The sequence below is a fragment of the Delphinus delphis genome, chromosome 15, assembly GCF_949987515.2.
Source record: "Delphinus delphis chromosome 15, mDelDel1.2, whole genome shotgun sequence".
NCBI classification, from domain to species: domain Eukaryota; kingdom Metazoa; phylum Chordata; class Mammalia; order Artiodactyla; family Delphinidae; genus Delphinus; species Delphinus delphis.
In genome coordinates this window covers 26,801,458-26,828,969 of record NC_082697.1, presented here as the reverse complement: position 1 = coordinate 26,828,969, position 27,512 = coordinate 26,801,458, and the positions used below count along the sequence as shown (strand labels likewise).

The 27,512-nt window shown below is 38.4% G+C and overlaps 2 protein-coding genes across 2 annotated transcripts; one reads left to right on the top strand and one right to left on the bottom strand.

Moving 5' to 3' along the window:
- Window positions 1-232: 232 nt before the first annotated feature.
- On the top strand, window positions 233-2,827 carry DEFB128 (defensin beta 128). Its single transcript, XM_060032809.1, has 2 exons — window positions 233-281; window positions 2,592-2,827. Exons 1-2 carry the CDS (start codon window positions 233-235, stop codon window positions 2,825-2,827), a joined length of 285 nt encoding a protein of 94 aa, XP_059888792.1.
- Window positions 2,828-16,090: 13,263 nt separating this feature from the next.
- Window positions 16,091-17,960, bottom strand: DEFB127 (defensin beta 127). The gene is made up of 2 exons (XM_060032808.1): window positions 17,912-17,960; window positions 16,091-16,344 (listed from the first exon to the last, which is right to left on the bottom strand). Exons 1-2 carry the CDS (start codon window positions 17,958-17,960, stop codon window positions 16,091-16,093), a joined length of 303 nt encoding a protein of 100 aa, XP_059888791.1.
- Between the last annotated feature and the right edge of the window lie 9,552 nt (window positions 17,961-27,512).

Sequence of the window (27,512 nt, the reverse complement as noted above, 5' to 3'; positions counted from 1 at the left end):
AAGGAGGAAGTGTGATGTGATCAAATGTTCTGTGATGGTGATCTCCATATTTGGGAATGAAAGTGGGGGTGGACTTGGATTTCCTGTCCTTCCATGTGGATTAAAATGAGAGCTCAGAACCCTGATAGCACCCAAAACTCTGTCTCATCTTGAAAGACTCTTCGTGACTGTGTGACACAGGTCACTGGACAAAGAAATTCTGCTGCCTATTTGTCTTGGGAAGTCTGTAAACATGAAGCTGTTTCTGGTTCTCATTATTCTGCTGTTTGAGGTACCCAAAGGTAATGTGTCTAAATGTACCATGAAATTCTAGGAAATATTACTAGTCACAGGAATGGGGGCAAGGCCTTCAAGATTATTGATATCTTGCTGGTATCATCAAAAGTACTCACTGTCTTCAGACCCTGACTTGAGTCTGTGCCTTAGAAGACAGCACCCAGGGAGGTAAGAAATCAGGGTTGTACTATCAGAAGTCCTCTCCAAAGGCAGGAAGGAATCCATCATCTAGAATTACCTTTACAATGTTGAACATAGTTTTCACCCAGGAATCTGGCCATCTCTTTTTCCATTTTCCAAATTCATTTTCAGCCTACACTACAACAGTAATGTGAATAGTACAAGCTTTGGAGTCATGTAGATGTGAGGTTAAAATATGTCCTCATCATTGTCTAGTTGTGTGAAATGAGTTAATTATTCCCTTTGAAAATCAGTTTTCTCATCTGTCAGGTGAGTATAATGACTCAATTTCATAATGATTTTATTTCATGTGAGGATTACATGGGCTTACAAATGTGAAGCACCAACTTCATGGTGAGAGCTCTGTCGGTGAGAGATCCCTTCTTCTTTGCTATTGTAGGAAGGTAGGTTGTCTTTTTGTGGTCTTAAAAATATCTTTTTGTAAATAGATCTGCAGTGAACATTGTGGTACATGACTCTTTTTGAATTATGGTTTTCTTAAGGTATACGCCCAGTACTGGGATTGCTGGTCGTATGGTAGTTCTATTTTTAGTATTTTAAGGAACCTCCATACTGTTCTCCATAGTGGCTGTATCAATTTACATTCTCACCAACAATGCAAGAGGGTTCCCTTTTCTCCACACCCTCTCCAGCATTTATTGTTTCTAGATTTTTTGATGATGGCCATTCTGACTGGTGTGAGATGATATCTCATTGTAGTTTTGATTTGCATTTCTCTAATGTTCATTGCAGCTCTATTTACAATAGTCAGGACATGGAAGCAACCTAAGCGTCCATTGACAGATGAATGGATAAAGAAGATGTGGCACATATATACAATGGAATATTGCTCAGCCATAAAAAGAAATGAAATTGAGTTATTTGTAGTGAGGTGGATGGACCTAGAATCTGTCATACAGAGTAAAGTAAGTCAGAAAGAGAAAAACAAATACAGTATGCTAACACATATATATGGACTCTAAAAAAAGGTCATGAAGAATCTAGGGGCAAGATGGGAATAAAGACGCAGACCTACTAGAGAATGGACTTGAGGACATGGGGAGGGGAAAGGGTAAGCTGGGACAAAGTGAGAGTGTCATGGACATATATATACTACCAAAGGTAAAATAGATAGCTAGTGGGAAGCAGCCACATAGCACAGGGAGATCAGCTCGGTGCTTTGTGACCACCTAGCGGGGTGGGATAGGGAGAGTGGGAGGGAAGGAGACACAAGAGGGAAGAGATATGGGGATATATGTATATGTATAGCTGATTCACTTTGTTATAAAGCAGAAACTAACACACCATTGTAAAGCAATTATACTCCAATACAGATGTTAAAAAATATATCTTTTTAACCTTCAAAGATGCTCCTTGGTTCTGGAATTTAGAATAAGGAGAACCATGTCTTTTTTCTTCATCTTTATTCTGTGGGCTTGTTCACATTTGCATACAAGGGTAAAGAAAGAATTGGAAAAGCAGATTTAGGACCTCAATGCAATGCTCTGAATAGGTAATATTTTGAATGTCTGGGAAGACAGGCATACATGGAATTGAGTTTGATCCCTGGACAACATGTTTATCTGAGATCAAAAGGAGGATGGAGAGAGAGAGAGAGAGAAAGAGAGAGAGAGAGAGACAGAGAGAGAGAGAGAGAGGGAAAGAGAGAGAGAGAAGAGATGGAGGAGTCAGGTTGTGAAAAAATCATAGAGGCTGAATGAGGGAAGTTTTCAACAGCAATAAATGCTGAGACCCCTGAGGTATTGGCAAAGGGAGTTTTCTGCTGTCCACTTCAGTGAGTGTGAAACCCAATTACACTGTTAACTTTAAACGTTCTATCTGTGATGTTCTTTTAAAAGTTAATTTGGCTTTGAATTGTGCCATGGTGACAAGTTGGTACTCTCTGGGGACACTGGACTGTGGTAGGGCTGACAGGATGTTGACTTTGGGTATTGGCTAGGAACCTGGGGTTTTGGATGTCTTAACTTGGGATGATTTTCAAGGAGGAGGCTCTGAGTTTTCTCTTAGCATAAGGTTCACTTTGGGACCACAGGATGTCATAGTTTGTGGGGAACCACATAACTTCTTCTCTGCCTCAGGAACTAATCTTGTTCATTGCTGTTTCCTGTGCATAGATGAAGCACGACACAGAAGATGCTTTAGTAGCATATCAGGTTACTGCAGGAAGAAATGCGAACTGGGAGAAACATATGAAATAGCATGTGTAAACGGAAAATTATGTTGTATTAATGACGATGCAAAGAGAGAATATCAACAAGTCACAGAGCCACCTGAACCTTCAAGGAAGCCTAATCTGAACTTGGACTATGCTATCTTACCCACTGTCACACTTAGCACAATTTCACTATAAACCAAGCGCTTGTACCATCGGTCTCCACTCTTCTTAAACCAAAAGTGTCACCTAATCCAACAGACAAGGGCAAAAGATTTATCGACTTCTTTTGTGAACTTGATTCTCTACGTAATAAAGTCCTATGCTTTTCCCTGGCTTTATTTGTTAATGTAGTCACTCATTTTCTAACACTTCAAACATAAGTGAATATTTTTCATGTTCTAGGCATTATAGTAGCAACATGGGTGATACAGATATGAAGTGAACACGTTAGTAGAGGTGGCAGTTAGCCCCTCCATTTTCTATTTGAGGTAATATTTCATAGCATTTCATGTTACTCCTCTTTTTAATGAAGCTTCTTAGGTCTAAGCAGATCTGAACGTCCTGGCTTTGTGTGTGTGGGCATGAATACAGAGGGTTTGGCTAACAACCAAGAATTCATTAGGGGAAGGCAAGACATTTGAATATTTTCACAGTAGTTATTGGGGCTGGTCTAATGGGCAGTGATGACAGCTAGTGATAATTCCAATACGTCATTTGGAGCTCATTTAACATGCATGCTTTATCTCCTTTTTTAGTAGCAACTTGAACTAAGTTGTGTCCATTTGACACAATTAGGCAAATATTACTCGTAGGATCTTTGAAATCATTTCATAGTCTGTTTGTTTCAATAGTGTGAAATTTATAAACTTTTAGCTATTCAGATGAATAAGGTCTGGGGTTCTAATGTAAAATATGGTGACTATAGTTGACAATTCTGTATTCTATAATTGAAATTTGCTGAGAGAGTAGAACTTAAGTGTTCTCACCAAAACAAACAAACAAACAAACAATTTGAGGTAATGGCTGTATTAATTAATTAGATGGGGGAGATTCTTTTCATAATGTATACATATATCAAATCATCGCGTTGCACACTTTAAACACCTTACAATTTTGTAAGTCAATTATACCTCAATAAAGCTGAAATTAAAAAATTAAAGAAATAGTGTGAAATTTAAAGCCTTATAAATTGAGAAGGACATATTTAAAAAGCTCTTCAGGAACTAGATAAAATTTCAGTAAGTCATGACCATAAGAAGTGCTCTCCAAATGAACAGAACCGAAACTTTTGTGGTGATATCCATTGATGTTCCTTGCTTGAAGTATTTGTCATAAATAACTTTCATGGAGCTAACATTTACTCATCTTGGATACAGAAATCAATGAGCCTTATCCCTCTATGTGCAGCTCACCAATTGTTTCACTGAGAGGACAGAGAGACAAATATTTAGATGGATATGTCACTATTTTAAGAGCCCACAAGGACCTTCCTTTTAGTAGTTGTGGCTTTTGAGAATTCTGGAGAAGTATGTAGCAAACAAAGACTGGACTGGATTATAAAATTTTAGAATTTTTTGTTGATTTCAGCACCATGGAAGCTAATACATGACCATATCAACCTAATTCTCAGAGGAGTTTTAAAAAAGGCTTTAAAAAGCCCTTTCTGTATGGCAGCACTCCACAAGCTCCTCTGTTTTTCAGTCTTCCGTCACTGTGGATCATCAGAGGCATTTTTAGGGAGGGTCCATTTGGGCACTATAACATGAAGATGGGTCTTACCCATTGTCTTTATATGTGTCCTCTACTCTGCATAAGTCCATTGATAGATTAGATACGAGAATCTATTTTGGCTTAAGGTGGTATCAGATCAACCAGTGAAGTGTCTTCTGAGTTGGGACAGTGGGGTATAATAAACAGAACAGATAATTAAGCCTTGAATTCTATTTTGACGGGATGGATCTACTTTTTGCTTTGACTTTTGCCCTATTATCCTCCTTGTATCCCTGCCATACTCATAGGAGAAGTGGATGTGGTTTGTATTGTTAGATGCATGTTTACTTGTCTGCCCTATTTTTATATGCAAAATTCAATGAAAATCCCATGTTTTTGTTATGCTCCCTTTGGTATAGGCTGTATTATGGGTACCTTGTTTTTCTTGGATCTGTCTTATAGCACTCTCTAAAATCTTATTCACAGAACACTTTTAAATTGCCAAATGTTCTAGGTAAAGTTTTCTACTTAGTGTCAGCAATTGGAACCACCCATCTCCCTAGGAGTCTTGGACAATACTCATGAAAGCTGTCAGAGATATTAATCATTTCCTATCCACACTCACCTCTTCTTAGAAAATTTGCTCATAGCCCTCCTCAGGGAACATGTAACCAAGCAGGACCTCATGGGGCCTTCCTGGGACAGACATCCTCTTCCATGTCTTCCACCTGCCCTTTATTTGTAGAAAAACTTTAGCCTCCTAAGCCTTCCCTGACTTCCAAAGAGCAAGTTTAATCAGAGAATTGGGAAAATGCAGAAACAAAGGAAAACAGTCAAGCAAGACAAAATAATATTTTAGCCATTAAACAAAATCAAGGACCTTTAATTCTTCCTCAAGGGCTATAGATAATATTCTGAGCCATATTCTTGAGCTGTTTTGCAGATGCTGAAATCTCCACCAGGTGGAACAGTAGTTTGCCCACAAGCATGTAGATCCCAGACTGGCTGGAACCAGAAGGTTGATGATGTTGACTCCCAGGTGCCTCACCACCAACCAATCAGAAGAATGTCCATGAAAGCTGATCAAACACCCTCCAACCCTCTCCTTCACCCAGTCTTTAGAAACCTTTCCCTGAAGGCAATCAAGGAGTTTAAACATCTTATGCATACTCCTTGCATGGCCTTTCAATAAACGTTGCATTTTCCTTCACCACAACCCCATGTCAGCAGACCCAAGTTTGGTTTGGTAACAAATCTATTTCTATGGGCCCTGTCAAGAAAGTAGATAATCCTGTTATCTTGGCTATATGTAGCTGAATTATGGTGTGTCACTAAATTAAAATATAGTCAATGACTTTGAAGTAGTAAAATAAAAATTTAGCAAAATATCTGTATTCTTTAGTGAAGAATAGTGGCATGGTAAGCCTTACCATGCTGGGAAAGAATAAAAAAGAGCATATTTCAAGTAACACAGTTGATGACCTGCACAAACACACATCACATTCCCCAGAGTTTGCATGTAGCCTATCTTTATTTTTTAAGTCTTTATTTTAAAAGAGTGCAGTGAATAACTGGACAGCATCAAAATTGAAAACTTTTGTGCTTCAAAGGACACCATGAAGAAAGCAAAAAGACAATCTACAGAAAGGGAGAAAATTTTTTGCAAATCATATATCTGATAAGGGACTTGTATCTAGAATATATAAAGAACTATTGTAACTCAATAATAAAAGACAAATAACCCAATTTAAAAATGAACCAAAAATGGCCCCCATCTTTGTCACACTTGTTAGCCAGCAGTGACTCTGGGAAGTCCACATATTGCCATACGTTACTGTTAGTGATCACGTGCCTGGCATGGCTCTGGAAGACAGGGACCTTAAAGAGCCACAATGGCTAAGCATGGTGATAATGAAAAACTGGCTGCTCTGGAGGCCAAAATCTGTCATCAAATTGAGTATTGCTCTGGTGATTTCAATTCACCAGGAGACAAAATTTTAAAGGAACAGATTAAATTTGGATGAAAAGGGCTTCCCTGGTGGCGCAGTGGTTGAGAGTCCACCTGCCGATGCAGGGGACACGGGTTCGTGCTCTGGTCTGGGAGAATCCCACGTGCCGCGGAGTGGCTGGGCCCGTGAGCCGTGGCCGCTGAGCCTGCGCGTCTGGAGCCTGTGCTCTGCAACAGGAGAGGCCACAACAGTGAGAGGCCCGCGTACCAAAAAAAAAAAAGAAAAAAAAATTTGGATGAAAGCTGGGTACCTTTAGAGATAATGATATAATTCAACACATTGAACCATCTAACAACAGACTTTCATGTAATAGTAGGAGAGTTGAGCAAATGAAAAAACGTACAACATCACTAGCCATCAGATAATTACATATCAAAACCACACTGAAAAATGGGCAGAAGACCTAAATAGACATTTCCCCAAAGCAGATACACAGATTGCCAACAAACACATGAAAGAATGCTCAACATCATTAATCATTAGAGAAATGCAAATCAAAACTACAATGAGATATGATCTCACACCGGTCAGAATGGCCATCATCAAAAAATCTACAAACAATAAATGCTGGAGAGGGTGTGGAGAAAAGGGAACACTCTCGCACTGTTGGTGGGAATGTAAATTGATACTATGGAGAACAGTATGGAGGTTCCTTAAAAAACTAAAAATAGAACTACCATCTACCACTACCAGAACTACCACTACCCAGCAATCCCGCTACTGGGCATATACCCCGAGAAAACCATAATTCAAAAAGAGTCATGTACCAAAATGTTCATTGCAGCTCTATTTACAATAGTCCGGACATGGAAGCAACCTAGGTGTCCATCAACAGATGAATGGGTAAAGAAGATGTGGCACATATATACAATGGAATATTACTCTGCCATAAAAAGGAACGAAACTGAGTTATTTGTAGTGAGGTGGATGGACGTAGAGACTGTCATACAGAGTGAAGTTAAGTCAGAAAGAGAAAAACAAATACAGTATGGGGCTTCCCTGGTGGCGCAGTGGTTGAGAGTCCGCCTGCTGATGCAGGGTACACGGGTTCGTGCCCCGGTCTGGGAAGATCCCACATGCCGCAGAGCGGCTAGGCCCGTGAGCCATGGCCGCTGAGCCTGCGCGTCTTGGAGCCTGTGCTCCGCAACGGGAGAGGCCACAACAGTGAGAGGCCCGCGTACCGCAAAAGAAACACCAAGAAACAAAAAAAACAAATACAGTATTCTAACATATATATATGGAATCTATAAAAACAAACAAACAAACAAAAATGGTCAGAAGAACCTAGGGCAAGACGGGAATAAAGATGCAGACCTAATAGAGAATGGACTTGAGGATATGGGGAGGGGGAAGGGTAAGCTGGGACAGAGTGACATGGACAGAGAGAGTGGCATGGACAGATATACACTACCAAACGTAAAATAGACAGCTAGTGGGAAGCAGCCGCATAGCAAGATCAGCTTGGTGCTTTGTGACCACTTAGAGGGGTGGGAGAGGGAGGGTTGGAGGGAGGGAGATGCAAGAGGGAAGAGATATGGGCACATATGTATATGTATAACTGATTCACTTTGTTATAAAGTAGAAACTAACACACCATTGTAAAGCAATTATACTCCAATAAAGATGTTAAAAAGAAAAACCACATTGGTACAGCACTTCACACTCACTAGGATCACTATAATCAGAAAGGCAAATAATAACAAGTTTTGTCATGGATGTGGAGAACCTGGAACCCTCATACCATGCTAATGGGAATGTAAAATGGTGCAGCCATGTTGGAAAACAGTCTAGCAATTCCTCAAATGTTAAGCATAGATATACTATATGATCTGAGTGTTTCACTCTTAGTTATACATGCAAAAGAAAGGAAAACATATGTCCACACAAAAGCTTGTACACAAATGTTCATTGCATCATTATTCATAATAGCCTGGTCACATGCCTGTACCCTAGGAGCAACTTTGGAATGTACAGACTCATTCCTACTACCAAAATAAAACAGTGTGGGAAAAGTGTTGAGAAGCCTGACAGATGTCCACTACACCAGCTTTGAAATAAGAATTCAGGAGCAGAGAACCTCTTCCTTTAATATTGCTGGAGCTAAAGATTTTCAGGGGCAGATTCAGACTAATTGGCCTGTTCTTAGAGATGCTACTAAGGTGGGAGCTGCCTAACTAGGGAATATGGGCTAAGATGTTCAGGCTTGGGGAAAAAAATGAAAAGTGAAACTACAGACTTATCTTTTAAACATCTTTGGAGTTGACCTTGTAGGAAACTTGAAAGGTTTGAAATAGATAAATGCATAAAGTTTTATTATATAAATGTAGTTCAGAGAATAGTGTAGGGGCCAGATGAGAGAAAGACTTCTGGAGGCAAACAGAACAGGAAGGAGCTGCAATCATCTGGTAAGATATGATGCATGCCTGTCTGCAGGCAATGTTAGAAAATATATGGAGGTAAGGCTAGATTTTTAAAATAATTAGAAAATAGACTCAACCAAATTTGTTGATTACTTGGAACCAGAGAATGGGAAAGAGAGGATTTAAGCATTCCTCTTAGGTTTCTATCTCGGGTCACTGGGTAAATGCTTGTATATTTCAGGAAATAGGAGATTCTGAGAGAGCTTCCAGTGTGTGTGTTAGTTCAGTGCTTGTCATCCTTATAGTTTCCTTGTAGCTGTAATTGTTCTACTCATAGCCTTCCCTCTGGAAGGCAGCATTAGGCTATACCTTGCACAGGGATGGGCATCTGACTCAATGCAGTTCATCCAAGGGCTGCCAGGTGTAGAATGTGTTACTCAGCAGAGACCATCAAGGGGGTTCTTTCTGAAATTCTGACTAGGAATTTGGGTAAACTGGTAGTTGAGAGCAGTGAGGGAACACAGCATTAACACTGATGAAGAGAAATGCTTTGGGACAAAATTGAGGACAGCCTCTACTAAAATTTATATCAGGACTAAATAAGACCACAAATGGGTTATGCATCTGGAGTACAACACTTTGGTCCCATAGAAACTCACTTTTATTGCATTGCTTGACCAGCATTCATTCATTACGTGGTGGACTTGTTCTGATCCACACATTAAGATAATGCATGCAACTCTGTTTCCTGCTACAGGTGTATTGTGAAGACACACTGCACTACAACCTACAGTGCTCACTTAGTGATAAAAAATGGAGACACTTCTTTTAGGTCACAGTCCAAAGAAAAAAATCTGCATTTCTCAGGGCATTGACTCAGCTTCAGAGAGCCAATTCATCTCCAATCACACCTTATTCCTAGACATAGAAAAGGCAGTCTCCTTTCCGTCCACGAGTGGGCTAGATAAGGGGAAAAAGTGAATTGGGGTATGAAATGGTAGCAAGGTCAGTGGATTCTGGGAAGAGGCAGTAGATGACTTTGGTGACTGTATTGAAGAAAGCAGAATCAGCACCATCTATAGTCATTTAAATAAAGAAAAAAGTATTTATTATTTCAACAGAGTTACTATGTGCATCAAATGTAGGATCCTACTGCCATCTTGGTATATCGTTAGGATCTCACTGAGCACTCACTATCAACTCTATGTGCCATAATAGTTAAACCTATACTACAGGTTCAATCCATAGCTTCCAGAATTCATTTAAGGGGCTTCGAACAGAAGCTGGAGTTGTGATAATGAGGAAACACAAGGATATAGACTATCCTTCAGTGAATGATACCACCATAACCCAGTTTCTCATATCACTGTGGGCTGAAACCAGGGAGTTAGTCATCCTCACTCCCACCACATCCAATGATTATTGCTGCTAAATAGCTCTTGAATCTACCCACTTTGTTCCATCTTCACTACCTTGATTCTGGTCCAAACCACCTCTCACCTGGCCCATGGTGATAACCTTTTCTCTGTTCTCTCCATAGCTACTCCCAGTTTCAACACATTTATGCATTCAGTATAATGTGATTTAAAAAGTGCAGACCTGACCACACCACTCCCTGCTTAAAATATTTAATGGCTTCCGATTCCTCTTCAGTTAAAGATCAAAAGCTTTAACATGGTCTATTAGCCTAATAAGTAACTCTCCAACATCATCCTTTCTCTTGTTCTTTGCCCACAAGCCTCATTTTTGGGGAATATACCGTATTCCTTCTAATTCAGGGCCTCAGCACAGGTTGTTTTCTATGCATTGAATTCTCTCTCTGTATCCTTTCCCCATAGAGTCCTTTAAAAAACCCTCTACTTATTATTTAACTTAAGCACCACTTTCATTTTTAAGTCAGTTCAAGCATGTGTTAATTGCTTCCTCAACTAGTAGCAAGAGGGTTTGTGGAGACAGTGACTGGCGGGACTTTACGAAGCAAAGGGAACATTAATAGGAGTTGACGTTGCATTATTATTGGAAGGTATAATGAGTGTGCCATGGCAAAAAAAGGTAGTTTATTAAAGTTTCTCATAAATGTTTTTATGTCATTATATATATGTATATATATGATTTCTTCCTAGCTGAGCTATATTAAATTCTCCTTTTATGCTGGGTAGTGTTTCCTGACAACTTATGTCCTGGTTGGATTCTACAAATTTTTGTCCACTTTTTTCCTTTTCCAAAATTCCGGTCTTGTATCCAGTTCAAAGATTTTATCCTTCCACCTCCCTGTGCAGGTTAGAACTATAACTCTAGTGGCTTGAAATGGAGGAAGGGACATCTTCTGACTCTGAGACACTTTCCCCTCTAAGACTGCCTCATGTGATGGTTGTTTTCAACCCATTATTGCACACAAGATCACACACATTCAGAACTTGCACATATTCATGGACATGCTTATGCACACTTTAGTCCCCAGTCCTGACTGCATCCCAGGAGTTTTCTGAGGTCACTTCTTTCATTCACTCACTGTTTCCTGAGGCTTGATTCCCAACATGCCCTCCAGACTTGGAACCTAATGTGATTGCCTCACCTGGGGGGTGGGAGTGAATGAGGACTGTGTGCGCTGACCACATGATATGCATCCTGGCATCCAGGTTGCGTAGGAGTGCCGTTAACACTGCTGTCTGCCAGGCTCTGGAAAGCTCCTTCAGTCAGAGGAGCCAAGAGGCCATGTTCATGCAGCAGCAGCAGCTGCCTGGTTCTTAGTGACACAGGCGCTGACTGCTGCATTAGCATACTGGGTAGCAGTGTGCTGGTGTTGGCTTGTACTGAGTACATAGAGCCCACTGTGAGCATCTCTTTCCAACTCCATATTCAGTGACTTCACATTATAGCTTGAAATAAACTAGGTGGGAGAATTTACACAAGGAAATTAGCAAATACTTTAAATCAGGTCTGCATCCCCACCTTGGGAGCTGGTTTATCAGTGCACTGTGGTTGTTCAGATTGTGCAATAAAGTACTAACATTTTTTTTAACTTGATGAAAAATGACTTTTTTTGTGGTTCACTTTATTAACCAGTAGGGAAACTGTTGGTCAGATTGGTCAGCCTTGGTGCAGGCAATAAAGAGACACATTGTCTGTAGGTTTTCTCATAGATAGATATTGAATGTTTCAAACACTTTTCCTGCATTTATTTAGAGGCTGTACATTATTGAGATTAAAAAGCCTAAATTTTTAAAAAGAAAATTAAATGCAAGTAAAGCAGGAGGAAGGTGATGATTAAGAGGAGAACAAAACGTTGAGAAATATAAGGAGAGAAGAGTGTTGAAATCCCCAAATATAATTGAGGATTTCTCTATTTCTCTATTTTAGTTCCACCAGTTTTTATTTCGAAGTTCTATTCTTAGCTGCATTCACATTTAGTGAATATATTTTCTTGGCAAATTAACTTCTTTATGTCCCTCTTTATCCTTGCTAATATTCCTTGTTTTGCAATCTACCTTGCCCAGTATTAATATAGCCACTTCAGCTTTATTTTAATTAATGTTATATGTAATTAAAAAAATTTTATCTACATTTTTTTTAATATTTAAAGAGCTTTTTTGGTAGTCAGCAAATAGTTAGGTCTTCTTTTTTAATGCAATCTTTTTTGTTGTTGTTGTTTCTTTGTTTGTTTGCAGTACGCGGGCCTCTCACTCTTGTGGCCTCTCCCGCTGCGGAGCACAGGCTCCGGAAGCACAGGCCCAGTGGCCATGGCTCACGGGCCCAGCCGCTCTGCAGCATGTGGGATCTTCCCAGACCGGGGCATGAACCCATGTCCCCTGCCTTGGCAGGCGGACTCTCAACCACTGCGCCACCAGGGAAGCCCTGTGCAAAAGCTTTTAAGTTTCATTAGGTCCCATTTGTTTATTTTTGCTTTTATTTCCATTTCTCTAGGAGGTGGGTCCAAAAGGATCTTGCTGTGATTTAGGTCATAGAGTGTTCTGCTATGACATAAGTCACAGCAGAACACTCTATGTCATAAATGTCAGTTTTAAGCCACATAAAAGTTCATGTCAAGACAGAGGATCATAATGAAAACAAACTGTATGAAGGACAAGTGTGTAAATGTTTCTGTGTATGATATGTTCTGTTTGTTTTAAGTTTTGATGTTTAGTTGATTTTGTTTACATAGAATTAAAGCAACATTACTGTATTTGTAATTACAATTGAGAAAATTTCATGGTCAATATTTGTCCCCATAGACCTCATGTAATCTAAGTTCTATTTATGTACTCTTATCTAAGAAAAATGAGAAGGTTTTTAATATAATAATGAACATATTATATGCTAAAAATTTGTGGGATATTGCTAAAGCTTTGTAGAGAGGGAAATCTATAGCTTTAAAATGTTCATGTATGTGGGGCTTCCCTGTTGGCGCAGTGGTTGAGAATCTGCCTGCCAATGAAGTGGACATGGGTTCGAGCCCTGGTCTGGGAAGGTCCCACATGCCACAGAGAAACTAGGCCCGGCTGTCACAACTACTATGCCTGCACTCTAGAGCCCATGAGCCACAACTACTGAAGCCCGCGGGCCTAGATCCCGTGCTCCGCAACAAGAGAAGCCACTGCAATGAGAAGCCTGTGCACTGCAATGAAGAGTAGACCCCGCTCACTGCAACTAGAGAAAAAGTGCGTGTGCAGTAACGAAGACCCAACGCAGCCAAAAATAAAAAAATAAACAAATTTTTAAAAATGCTCATGTATGAAATGAAGAAAGGCTAAAAATAAGAGAGGTAAACATCATCTAACAATGTTAGAAAAAAGGGCATATTAAAACTAACAAAGTAGAAATAAGACATATTACACATTTAAAACAGGTGATATTATTGCATGTGAAGTTGTTTGAAAAATAAGTGAAAATAAAAACATTAATAAAGACATTAAAGAAATGGAAACTAAACAAAAATTAATAAAGAAAATTTGGTTTTTGTAAAGACTTATCAAATTAAGTGAATAGTGAGACATCAAGAAAAAAGCGAAGACACAAACAATGGTGAAATGAAAAAGTAGACATCACTATATATCTTACAGACATTAAAAAGAAAAAGAAGACTTTACAAATTATTTTAGGGAAATACATTTGAAAATCTTAACAAAATGGGAAAAATAATAAAGCAAAAATACAAAAGCTAACTAAAAGAAATAGAAAATGAGAATTGTCCTTTAAGTCTTCAAGAAACAACCTATAATTTGTATACTTCCTATAAAGAGTTGAATCTTAGTTGATTCTATCAAATGTTTAATGACGGTATAATACGAAGGCTCTTGGATAAATAGGAAAACAGAGACTCCTGCCAAATTGATTTTGTGTTTAGTTTTTTAATTTAAATAAACTTTTAATTTTAGAACAGTTTTCTATCTATAGAAAAGTAATACAAAGGTAATACAGAGAGCTCCTGTATACTCCTCATCCAGTTTTCCTTATTGTTAACATCTTATAAGACCATGATGCCTTTGTCACAGGTAAGTACATTGTTATTAACTAAGCTCTGCCCTTATTATAATAGTTTTTCTTTAACCTCCTTTTCCTGTTTTAGGAGACCATGCAGAATATCACATTACCTTTAGTTGTCATGTCTCTTTATCTTCCTCTGGTCTGTTACAGTTTCTCAGAAATTTCTTGTTTTTGATGAGTTTGACAGTTTTGAGGAGTATTGGTCAGATATTTTGCAGAATGCCACTCAGTTTGGGTTTTTCTCATTGTTAAACTGGGTTATGGGTTTTGGGGAGGAAGACGACAAAGGTGAAATGCCATTTGCATCACATCACACGTTCATGCTATCCATATGATTTTTCCATAAAATCTAAAACATGATTTTATGAGGTTTACCCATTGTAAAGTGACCCTTTTGCTCCTTTCCATAGTCTACCCTTTGGAAGGAAGTCACTAAGCACAGCCCATATTCAAGGGAGAGGGAGGTGAAGCCCCACCTCCTTGGGCAAGAAGTATTTACATAAATTACTTGGAATTCTTCTGTACAGAAAATCTGTCTCTTCTCATCCATTTATTTATTTATTTATTTATTTATTTATTCATATCAGTATGGACTCATGGATGTTCGCTTCTACCTTGTATTATAATCCAATGTTATGTTATTTATCTTACTGCTCAAATTGTCCCCATTTTGGCCATTCAAAGCTCTTTCAAAGTGACTCCTATGTCCCATTAATATGTGCCATCCTTCTGATTTTTTTTAACATCTTCACTGGAGTATACTTGCTTTACAAGGGTGTGTTAGCATCCTTCTGATTTTTAAAGCCTGTCCTTACTTTATGGCACTACGAGACACTTTAGGCTCATCTTGTATATTCCCCTGCCCCAGCCCTAGGACAGGAGATAAGAGGATAATTAAGAGAACACATACCATAAATTCATGATGGATACTACAGTGGTGAAATAATATAAGAAACAAAACCGAAAAATAAGTGTGAAAAGTAGTTGGAAAGAAAATTTTCATGTTAATCACATCCAAAAGGTATAATTTTAAGAATTAGGTTGAGTATATAAATGGATAGTCATTATGTCATCTTGCATACAAGACAGCAACAAAATCTCATACAATACTGCAATTCAGACCAGTTCCTAGGTCCTTTACATTTCCTCCAAACACCTAAGGGCTCCAGTCACCTCAGTAAAGGATGCGTTACTAGTGGTAACACATTAAACAACGACAACAGCAAAGAAACAACTAAAAACTTTGTCTTGGAGTTACATATTTATGTCTGCCTCCACCTTATATGGTGAGCTCCATAATAGTGGAATGTTATTCTTCTCTATCTTCCCAGCTCACTGCTTTTACACAGGAGCTAAGGAAATTAGACTTCCCCATAGTTCAACTTTGGGTACTCTATTCTTAAACCAAACAAAATGCATGTATATCCTCCTAAAATGTCCTGTCTTTTCTAATTTCCTTCCATTTGTTGATTTCATCTTTTTCACTCAAATTACCTTCTCTACTAACACTCACCTGTTGAAATCCTACACATTTCACAAGGCACAACTTTAATCCTAAACTCACTCACATATTTTTCTTAATACTCAGCTTCATATTTCCCTCTCCTGAATTACAGGTCTACTTTCCTGAGTTTCTCCTTCCAGTCTTCCATGTTATAGATTTTTTAGTGTACTGGTTGTACCCCCTTTTCAAGGGGAGGTCTGAGTTGTCCTTATCAATTCATCATTTGATATATTGAATGTTCAACCTCTGGTTAAAGAACAATGAGTCCGAAAACTGGCAATGAGATTTACTAGACTGAGATCTAGGAACAAGAAGGGAGAGGATGTGGACCTCTTCACCTCAGTTTATTGGAATAGGTTGAGAAATAAACTAACAGAAAATTGTGCTTGATTTATGTAAACGTTTTGTTGGAGTTTGTATAATTCTGTTCATCTGCATAATACTCTTGTGGAAAAGTAAATGCATATGTCACTGGCTTTGGACGAGGTGGTCTGGTAATTTTTTTACGTGCTTCCAGTTCCATGATATTGAGGCAACAATATCTCCCATTTTCACATAGTACTTCACGTATTTGTGCTGTTTTGCATATTTTCCTGCAGAATCCTTGTAAGTATTCACCCCAGCCTTTCTTAAGTTGTTCGGTTACTGTGCACATAAAGAACAATAGGCCAAGGTCACTGTTTGAAACAAAAGGCAACTTTAGTCATAGGGAAAACAGAGAATGTTTGTAGGGATAAAGTATATGGGAGACCCAGAGAACATATACCAGTAATATTCCACAGAGGATTCTCCAAGAGGGTGAACTTCAGTGTTTATGTCTAACTGATCACTCATATTTTATTCCTCTAAGGTTTTGGGCTTCCATCCTACATCTGATGGACTTCACCAAGAGCAACAGATCTTATTTGGGAAAATAAAGGAGCTGAATCCTTGATTTCAGGCTATGGATCTATGCTCCATCTGAGAACCTCAGAAAATCTGCCTCTATTTGAATGCTTCCAGAGTACTACTTCCCTACCACCGCTCGGAATACAATAATTTGTTACTAGGTATTTATGTCTGAATCAAACTCTGCTCTTGGGTTCATACTTGCTACCATGGTCAAGAATGACATTTTTTGGTCCAGTCAGATATTTTTACCCTCAACTTTATTCCTCCCCCATTACTTCTCAGTATTGTACATTTTTGTCAATGCATATCTTCTTTTGGCTTCTATGTCATCACAACAATCTTGGGTTTGTTTTATCCCTCTATGACCTCTCATTCTCTTTCTATCTCCAGAGGAAAGAATTTCTCCAGACCTTTGCTCACCTTGATATGTCTACTTTAGTGATCCTAAATATTTTCAATAATCTAAGAGTTTAGGATGTTCACATTTTGGCTTCGGGGCTTGTACTATCCTCTGGAATAAACCCCAGAGGATGAGACTGAGAACAAAGATGCAGCCTCCAACACCAGGTTCTAGAGATTCCTTTGATTCTTAGGAGTTTAAGGGGCTACAGATAGACCATTATTATTCCTATAATAAGGGACAAATATAAGGGGTCTGATTTTGAAAGAGGAAAGGAAGCTAATTTTTAAGTTTTTAGTATGTGCCAAGCCCCGTGCTAGATGTTTTACACGTTTTTGTCATTTAATAAATCCCCTATGAGCCAGGTGTCATTATCCCCACAAATGAGGAAATTAAGGCTCAGCCAGTCTTCATCTTTTATCCAAAGTCGATAAACTAGTAGATGTTGAAGGCATGTTTCTAAAACCTGAATCCAAAGTTTGTTCTCCTTCCACTGTTCACACACTGTAGTAAAATAGATTAAAATATATCTACAGTATGAGATTGGAAGAAAATATGGCTGGGTGCCAGAGTAAAATCTGTATCCAAAGAAATAAGGGCATCCCCAGATATTGGTCTTATGTCTTTCTGTAATGAGTCCTTCTCAGAGGAAATTATGACCTATTTCAGCTCTATGAATACTCCTTTTTTAAAAACAGTAGCATAGGAGAAGGGCTCAGGAAGAGGGAATTTCTGATGACATTGGATGGACTTCAGCCATCCTTAGGGTCCTATCTCTTCCTACTGTGAATTATAAAATTCTCTTGGGTTCTTGAAAGTACTCCATCCATTGTTGATTTGAGTGAGCCCCTGGAAGGCAGCTACGCTCACCTCTATAAAACCAACGTGGTCTGAGTCAGCCCTTGGAAATCTCTGGATTACCTGTGAAGTTTTGGAACAGCAGAATTGCAATGATCAGGAGGAGCCTCATGGCCAGGCTTCCAAGAGGAGGTGACAGCCAAGGCTCTTTGTCCACTATGTCATCTCCCTCAGAGACTTAGATTCTTATGCACTGAACCAGAACAGATGCTATGATACGAAGCGTGCCCCTAAACTTCTGAACTGTGGACTTCTGATCACGTGGGCAGGCACAGGAAATATGTTTACCCACTTTACCCATACATGGAATTCAGAGACACAGTGTGTTCCATCCCATCACACCTGATGCCATTCTGTAGGCTGTAGACTGCTGGTGAGAAAACTCTGTGCTTTCTCTACTTTGGCTGTCTGCCCAGATAGACCAAGGTAGACATGTACTCACTTCTAGGAATGAATAAGGAAATAGAATAAATGAAGCCTATTCCATTGACTGCATTCGGCTAAGTCTAGGTCTCTAGGTATTGTGTCTATCACTTCAGCCAGTCCAAATGGTAGCCGATTTTTATTCTTATATCCTAGCTAAATTTACAGACAAGCAATATACAATGATGGAAGATTAAAAGGATGACTACAATAAAATTTTCATTTAGAAATAGCAAAAAGGGGAGAAAATACAGAGATAACATAGCATAAAGCATCATCCTGATGGACCAAAATAGCAATGGTTTATTTCCTGCCAGTGTAGAGAATTCTTTAGTTAGTTTGTATCTTTCTGGTCTGCTCTCTGGGAAGATTTGCTTGTCCATTGATTTCAGTGGACATATCTTGGAGAAGGTTGGGAGAAAATTCTTCTGGGGATTGTTCTACTTTGACAACACATTTCTTATTAATGCAGGTTTAGGAAACTATGTGAATGATTTTGTTACTCAGGCTTTGATTTCTATGGCATTATATTCCTTTTGAAAGATTAACGGAAGACTAATAGACTTTCCTTTGAATTGCTTTCAGTCATTTTCATGTCTAAGACCAATCCAGAAATCCATTTGAATCAAGGCAGTTCATTTTAGATCCAAACAAGGACACTAATATCATCTATGGAATAAGCTTTTGGAGATTATACTGTCTCTATCATCTTAGTTTAACAACCTCTCACTCTGGCTCTGGCTGTGAGCAGTTCAATACAATAGCCTCTGGACAGTGTAGATGAACTAGTTGAGATTGATTACCATAAATTTACATAGTATCAATGTATTTTATGTGTAATGCCACCAGCAACACTTGTCTATCTAAATACAGAAATGTACACAACAGATAGTCAGGTCAATACAGGTTTGTGGTGTGCCCAAGGACTTAAATGACTAAAAGAAGAGGAACAAAAGAGTTCTAGTTATTGAAGTAAATCATGGACTCTATTCTAGATAGGATAAGAAATACAAAGAGGGTAGGGCTGAAAAATTGATCTTTGAGTTTTGAAGATGAAAGAGTTTATTTATATTAACAAAATGTATTGCCTCTACAATGAGGAGAACATTCTATATCTAACCTGCACTGTCTTCTTCACCAACTCTTTGATTAGAAAACTCACATTCCTTGTCCCACAGATAACATTAAAAGAACATCTTAGAAAAAATTGTGTCTAGTTGCTCCCACTTCAGTAATGTGTGTGTGCTTGCATGTGTGCATGCATACGTATACGTGTATGTCTATTCTATCCCCTGCTGCCATAGAGTCTCTGAGCCTGGAAAATCTCCTAGATTGATCCCATAAAGTAGGGAGTAGGTGTTCCCATGAGTAAGATGGATGAATAAAGAACATGATGTTTCTTAAAGAGGAAGAAATCACTAATCAGTACTTATTGCTAAATCTAAGGACCTCAAAGTCCACCGGGAGTTTTAAAAGTACAGATTGTTTTAGTATACTACTTATAAAAGGATGTAAGTGAGATAAATTTCTGGATAACTCACCCACCAGGCTCTATTGAGTTGAGGAGTTGAGAGCAAATTATTTATTTAAGTGGGTCAGCCAGGAAGCATGTTTATTTGAAAGTTTTTTGTTTTATTTTCCTTTTAATGTCAACTAAAAACGGTATTTAAAAATAGTTTTATCATGTAACTTGTACACTATTAACAAGAATCTGGAAATACAAAACAAAAGAGAAGGAACAAAATAACGAGTAGCATTACTACTATCTAAAGAAAACATCTGGGAACACGTTGTATACTATTCTAAATTTTTTCTTTAGCTGAATTAAAATTGCTTTATTGTTTATCCCAGATATCCGCTTATGGGATTTTCCTGATTCATAGGAAAGTTGTAGTAAAACTGTCTCAAACTTCCACCAATTGCATGACTTTTGAAAGACTAGGGTCTTTCAAACCTTTGCTAATTCCAGAGATGTTTACATTGTCAGGGATACACTGGCCTTCAGAATTCTCTGTCTTCATAGGTTAACTCTGATTTGCACAATGTCCACCCTCCCTGATGCAAAACTCTTCTTTAACTTCTAACAAAAATCAAATCATATACTAAGCATTTTGGAATTTAGCAGAATTTATACAAGACTCTAGGAAGCAGGGCTACTGAGAAGGTGATCACTTGGCAGTAACACAAATAACTTTCAATAGGACCAGAAGACATCATTGAACTATTTTTTTAACCTGACAGCTTTATTGCCATTTTTTAATTTAAAAAAATTTATGAAGCTCTTCCTTCCTTCCTTCCTTCCTCCATCCTTCCTTCCTTCCTTCTTTCATTCCTTCCTTCCTCCTCCCTCCCTCTTCCTTCCTTCCTTCCTCTTTCTTTCTTTCTTTTCCTTCTTTCTTATTGAAGTATAATTGACTTACAATATTATATTAGTTTCAGGTGTACAACATAGTGATTTGATATTTTTGTACATTACAAAATGATCACTGTGATAAGTTTAGTTACCATTTGGCACCAAAGTTATTACCATATTATTCTCTAGTCTGTACATTACATCCCTGTGACTTACTTATTTTATAATTGGAAGTTTGTACCTCTTTTTTTTGTGTGTGGTACGCGGGCCTCTCACTGCTGTGGCCTCTCCCGCTGCGGAGCACAGGCTCCGAACGTGCAGGCTCAGCGGCCATGGCTCACGGGCCCAGCCGCTCCGCGGCATGTGGGATTTTCCTGGACTGGGGCACGAACCTGCGTCCCCTGCATCGGCAGGCAGACTCTCAACCACTGCGCCACCAGGGAAGCCCGGAAGTTTTTACCTCTTAATCTCCCTCACTGATTTCACTAATCACCTCAACTCTCTCCCCCTCTGGCAACCAATAGTTTGTTCTTTGTATCTGAGTTTGTTTCTGTTTTGTTAGGTTTGTTCATTTGTTTTGTTTTTAGATTCCACATATGAGCAAAATCATAGGTATTTGTCTTTCTCTGTCTGATTTATTTCACTTAGCATAATACCCTCTAGGCCCATCTGGCTTGTTGCAAATGGTAAGATTTCATTGCTTATTATGGCTGAGTAATATTCCTTTGTATAGATATACCACTTCTTCTTTATCCATCGATTTATTAATAAACACTTAAGTTGCTTCTATATCTTGGCTATCGTAAATAATTTTGCAAATAATCCTGTAAATAATGAAAATAGGGGTGCATATATCTTTTTGAATTAGTGTTTTTTTTTTCCTTTTAAAAATGCCCAGAAGTGGAATTGCTGGATTGTATGGTAATTCTATTTTTAATTTTTGAGGAATCTCCATACTGTTTTCCATAGTGGCTACACAAATTTATATTCCCACCAATAGGAAACAAAGGTTCCCTTTACTCCATATCTTAGCCAACACTCATTATTATCTATTTGATAATACCCTTTCTGACATCTGGTGTCTTATTGTGGTTTCAATTTGCATTTCCCTGATGATAGCATTGTTGAGCATCTTTTCCTGTGTCTGTTGGCCATCTGTATGTTTTCTTTGGGAAAGTGTCTATTCAGGTCCTCTGCTCAATTTTTAATCAGGTTTTCTTTTTTTTTTGGTTGAGTTGTATGAGTTCTTTATATATTTTGAAAGTTAATCCCTTATTGGATATATGATTTGTAAATATCTTATCCAATAGGTAGGTTGTCCTTTTGTTTTGTTGATAGCTTCCTTTGCAGTGCAGGAGATTTTTAGTTTGATGTAGTCCCATCTGTTTATTTTTACTTTTGTTTCCCTTGCCTGAGGAGACATATCCAGAAATTATTGCTAAGACCAATACCAAAGAGAGTACCGCCTATGTTTTCTTCTAGGAGTTTCATGGTTTCAGGTTTACATCCAAACATTCATTTTGAGTACATTTTTAAAATATGGTGTGAGATAGCGTTTCTATAGTTTCATTCTTTTGTGACTGTCCAGTTTTCCAAACACCATTTGTTGAAGAGACTATTCTTGCTCCACGGTATGTTCTGTGCTCCTTTGTCATAAATTGTCCATATATTTGTGGATTTATTTATGGGATAACAACTCAGTTCCATTGATCTAGGCATCTATATTTCTCTCTGCCAATACCATGCTGGTTTTTTTTTTTTTTTTTAAACTTTTTTTTTGCGGTACACGGGCCTCTCACTGTTGTGGCCTCTCCCGTTGCAGAGCACAGGCTCCAGACGCACAGGCTCAGCAGCCATGGCTCACAGGCCCAGCCACTCCACGGCATGTGGGATCTTCCCAGACCCGGGGCACAAACCCGCGTCCCCTGCATCAGCAGGTGGACTCTCAACCACTGTGCCACCAGGGAAGCTCTACCATGCTGTTTTGATTACTATAACTTTGTAATATAGGAATTTTAAATCAGGAAGTGGAATACCTTCAGCTTTGTTCTTTTTTCTCAGGATTGCTTTTGCTTTGGGGGACTACTGTGGTTCCATATACATTCTAGAATTTTTTGTCCTATTTCTGTGAAAAAAGTCCTTGGGATTTTGATAGGGATTTCATTGAATCTGTAGATTGCTTTAGGTAATATGGACATTCTTATCCTGTTAACTCTTCCCATCCATGAGCATGGAATATATTTTAATTTATTTTTGTCCTCTTAATTTCTTTCAACAATATCTTTTCATTTATTTTTGTCCTCTTAATTTCTTTCAACAATATCTTTTTTTTTTAGGTTTCAATTTTGTTTTTATTTTTATTTTTTAAACATCTTTATTGGAATATAATTGGTTTACAATGGTGTGTTAGTTTCTGCTGTATAACAAAGTGAATCAGCTATACATATACATATATTCCAATTTCTCCTCCCTCTTGCATCACCCTCCCAACCTCCCTATCACACCCATCTAGGTGGACAAAAAGCACCGAGCTGATCTCCCTGTGCTATGCAGCTACTTCCCACTAGCTATCTATTTTACATTTGGTAGTGTATATATGTTCATGCCACTCTCTCACTTCGTCCCAGCTTACCCTTACCCCTCCCTGTGTCCTCAAGCCCGTTCTTACATGTGCGTCTTTATTCCTGTCCTGCCCCTAGGTTCTTCATAAGCTTTTTATTTATTTTTTTAGATTCCATATATATGTGTTAGCATATGGTGTTTGTTTTTCTCTTTCTGACTTACTTCACTCTGTATGACAGACTCTAGGTCCATCCACCTCACTACAAATAATTCAATTTCATGTCTTTTTATGGCTGAGTAATATTCCATTGCATATATGTGCCATATCTTCTTTATCCATTCATCTGTTGGTGGACACTTAGGTTGCTTCCATATCCTGGCTATTGTAAATAGAGCTGCAATGAATATTGCGGTACATGATTCTTTTTGAATTATGGTGTTCTCAGGGTATATGTCCAGTAGTGGGATTGCTGGATCATATGGTAATTCTATTTTTAGGTTTTTAAGGAACTTCCATACTGTTCTCCATAGTGACTGTATAAATTGACATTCCCACCAACAGTGCAAGAGCGTTCCCTTTTCTCCACACCCTCTCCAGCATTTATTGTTTGTAGATTTTAAAATTTATTTATTTTTGGCTGCATTGGGTCTTTGCTGCTGCATGCAGGCTCCCTCCAGTTGCGGCAAGCGGGGGCAAGTGCAACAGGCTTCTCATTGCAGTGGCCTCTCCCGCCGCAGAGAATGGGCTCTAGGCATGCAGGCTCAGCAGTCATGGCCCATGGGCTCAGTAGTTGTGGCTCATGGGCTCCAGAGTGCAGGCTCAGTAGCTGTGGCGCACGGGCCCAGCTGCTCTGCGGCATGTGGGATCCTCCCAGACCAGGGCTTGAACCCATGTCCCCTGCACTGGCAGGTGGATTCTTAACCACTGTGCCACCAGGGAAGCCCTGTAGATTTTTTGATGATGGCCATTCTGACTGGTGTGAGATGATATCTCACTGTAGTTTTGACTTGCTTTTCTCTAATGATTAATGATGTTGAGCATTCTTTCATGTGTTTATTGGCAATCTGTATATCTTCTTTGGAGAAATGTCTATTTAGGTCTTCTGCCCATTTGTGGATTGGGTTGTTTGTTTTTTGATATTGAGCTGTATGAGCTGCTTGTAAATTTTGGAGATTAATCCTTTGTCAGTTGTTTCATTTGCAAATATTTTCTCCCTTTCTGAGGATTGTCTTTTCATCTTGTTTATGTTTTCCATTGCTGTGCAAAAGCTTTTAAGTTTCATTAGGTCCCATTTGTTTATTTTTGTTTTTATTTCCATTTCTCTAGGAGGTGGGTCAAAAAGGATCTTGCTGTGATTTATGTCATAGAGTGTTCTGCCTATATTTTCCTCTAATAGTTTTATAGTGTCTGACCTTACATTTAGGTTTTTAATCCATTTTGAATTTATTTTTGTGTATGGTGTTAGGGAGTATTCTAATTTCATTCTTTTACATGTAGCTGTCAGTTTTCCCGGCACCACTTTTTGAAGAGGTTGTCTTTTCTCCATTGTATATGGTTGCCTCCTTTATGAAAAATAAGGTGACCATATGTGCATGGGTTTATCTCTGGGCTTTCTAACCTGTTCCATTGATCTATATTTCTGTTTTTGTGCCAGTACCGTACTGTCTTGATTACTGTAGCTTTGTAGTATTGTCTGAAGTCCAGGAGCCTGATTCCTCCAGATACATTTTTGTTTCTCAAGATTGCTTTGGCTATTCAGGGTCTTTTGTGTTTCCATACAAATTGTAAAATTTTTTTGTTCTAATTCTGTGAAAAATGCAATTAGTAATTTGATAGGGATTGCATTGAATCTGTAGATTGCTTTGAATAGTATAGTCATTTTCACAATGTTGAACCCCCCAATCCAAGAACATTTTATATCTCTCCATCTGTTTGTATCATCTTTAATTTCTTTCATCAGTGTCTTATAGTTTTCTGAGTGCAGGTCTTTTACCTCCTTGCAGTAGGTTTATTCCTAGGTATTTTATTCTTTTTGTTGCAATGGTAAATGAGAGTGTTTCCATAATTTCTCTTTCAGGCTTTTCATCATTAGTGTATAGGAATGCAAAAGTTTTCTGTGCACTAATTTTGTATCCTCCTACTTTACCAAAGTAAAGTGTATGATCTTTTTTTTTTTTTTTTTTTTTGCAGTACGCGAGCATCTCACTGTTGTGGCCTCTCCCGTTGCGGAGCACAGGCTCGGGACACGCAGGCTCAGCGGCCATGGCTCACAGGGCCAGCCGCTCCGCAGTATGTGTGATCTTCCCAGACCAGAGCACGAACCTGTGTCCCCTGCATCAGTAGGCGGACTCTCAACCAGTGCACCACCAGGGAAGCCCAGTGTATGATCTTTTTAACATGTTGTTGGATTCGTTTTGCTAGTATTTTGTTGAGGATTTTTGCTTCTATTTTCATCAGTGATATTGGTCTGTAATTTTCTTTTTTTGTAATGTCTTTTTCTGGTTTTGGTATCTGGGTGATGGTAGCCTCATAGAATGCACTTGTGAGTGTTTCTTCCTCTGAAATTTTTTGGAATAGTTTCAGAAGGATAGGTGTTAACTTTTAAATGTTTGATAGAATTTGCCTGTGAAGCCATCTGTTCCTGGACTTTTGTTTGTTGGAAGTTTCTTTGTTTTTTTTTTTTTTTTTTTTTTGCTGTACGCGGGCCTCTCACTGTTGTGGCCCCTCCCGTTGCGGTGCACAGGCTCCGGACGCACAGGCTCAGCGGCCATGGCTCATGGGCCCAGCCGCTCCGCGGCATGTGGGATCCTCCCGGACCAGGGCATGAACCCGTGTCCCCTGCATCGGCAGGCAGACTCTCAACGACTGCGCCACCAGGGAAGCCCGGAAGTTTCTTAATTACAGTTTTAATTTCAGTTCTTGTGATTGGTCTGTTCATATTTTCTATTTCTTCTCGGTTCAGTCTTGGAAGATTGTACCTTTCTAAGGATTTGTCCATTTTCTAGGTGGTCCATTTTATTAGCGAATATTTGCTTGCAATAGTCTCTTATGGTCCACTGAATCTCTGTTTTGTCAGTTGTAACTTCTCCTTTTTCATTTCTAATTTTATTGAGTTGAGTCCTCTTCCTTTTTTTTCTTGATGAGTCTGGCTAAATGTTTACCAATTTTGTTTATCTTCTCAAAGAACCAACTTTTAATTTCATTGTTTTTTGCTAATGCTTTCTTCATCTCTATTTCTTTTATTTCTGCTCTGATCTTTATGATTTCTTTCCTTCTAATAACTTTGGGTTTTGTTTGTTTTTGTTTCTCTAGTTGCTTTAGGTATAAGGTTAGGTTGTTTATTTGAAATTTTTCTTGTTTCCTGAGGCAATATTTTATAGCTATAAACTTCCCTCTTAGAACTGCTTTTGTTGCATCCCATAGATTTTGGATCATTGTGTTCTCATTTTTATTTGTCTCTATGTATTTTTTGATTTCTTCTCTGTTCCATTGGTTGTTTAGTAACATATTTTGTAGCCTCCATGTGTTTGGTTTTTTTACATAGTTTTTTTCCTGTAATTGTTTTTTAATGTCATATCATTGTTGTTGGAAAAGATGTTTGATAGTATTTAAGTTTTCTTAAATTTACAAAGACTTGATTAGTGGTCCAAGATGTGATCTATTTTGGAGAACGTTCCATGCACACTTGAGAAGAATGTGTATTCTGCTGCTTTCAGAGGGAATGTCCTATAAATATCAATTAAGTCTATCTGGCTAGTGTGTCATTTAAGACTTGTGTTTCCTTATTGCTTTTCTGTCTGGATGATCTGTCTGTTGGTGTAACTGGGGAGTTAAGGTCCCCCACTATTATTGTGTTACTGTCAACTTTCCCTTTATAGCTGTTAGCATCTAGTGTGTCAAAATTTAGTAAAATATCAAGTAATCATACTTCACTTGTCTGTACATGTATTATACTTCAACAAAGAATTAAAAGTGAGTGTGAATTCATGAATTTTTATATCAACAAAAAATGAGAGAATTCATTACCTGTGACCCTGCATAAAAAGAAATATTTAAGGGAATTCTTTAGGTAGTAAGAAATAGAGAAAAAAGAGACATAGAAATGCAGGAAAGAATAAGAATACTGTGTTAATAAATATAGTATGTACAAGAATACTAGTGTTTAAGTATATTAAACTTACAATATAGAATAACAATAAGACTACAATTAAGGTGTCCTAATGTTGTATTATATGGGAAGGTGTAAAGATATTTTATCAGTTGCTTATAAGTCATGGATACATGTTATACTCACAGGGTAAATATTTAAAGAATACTAAAAGGTT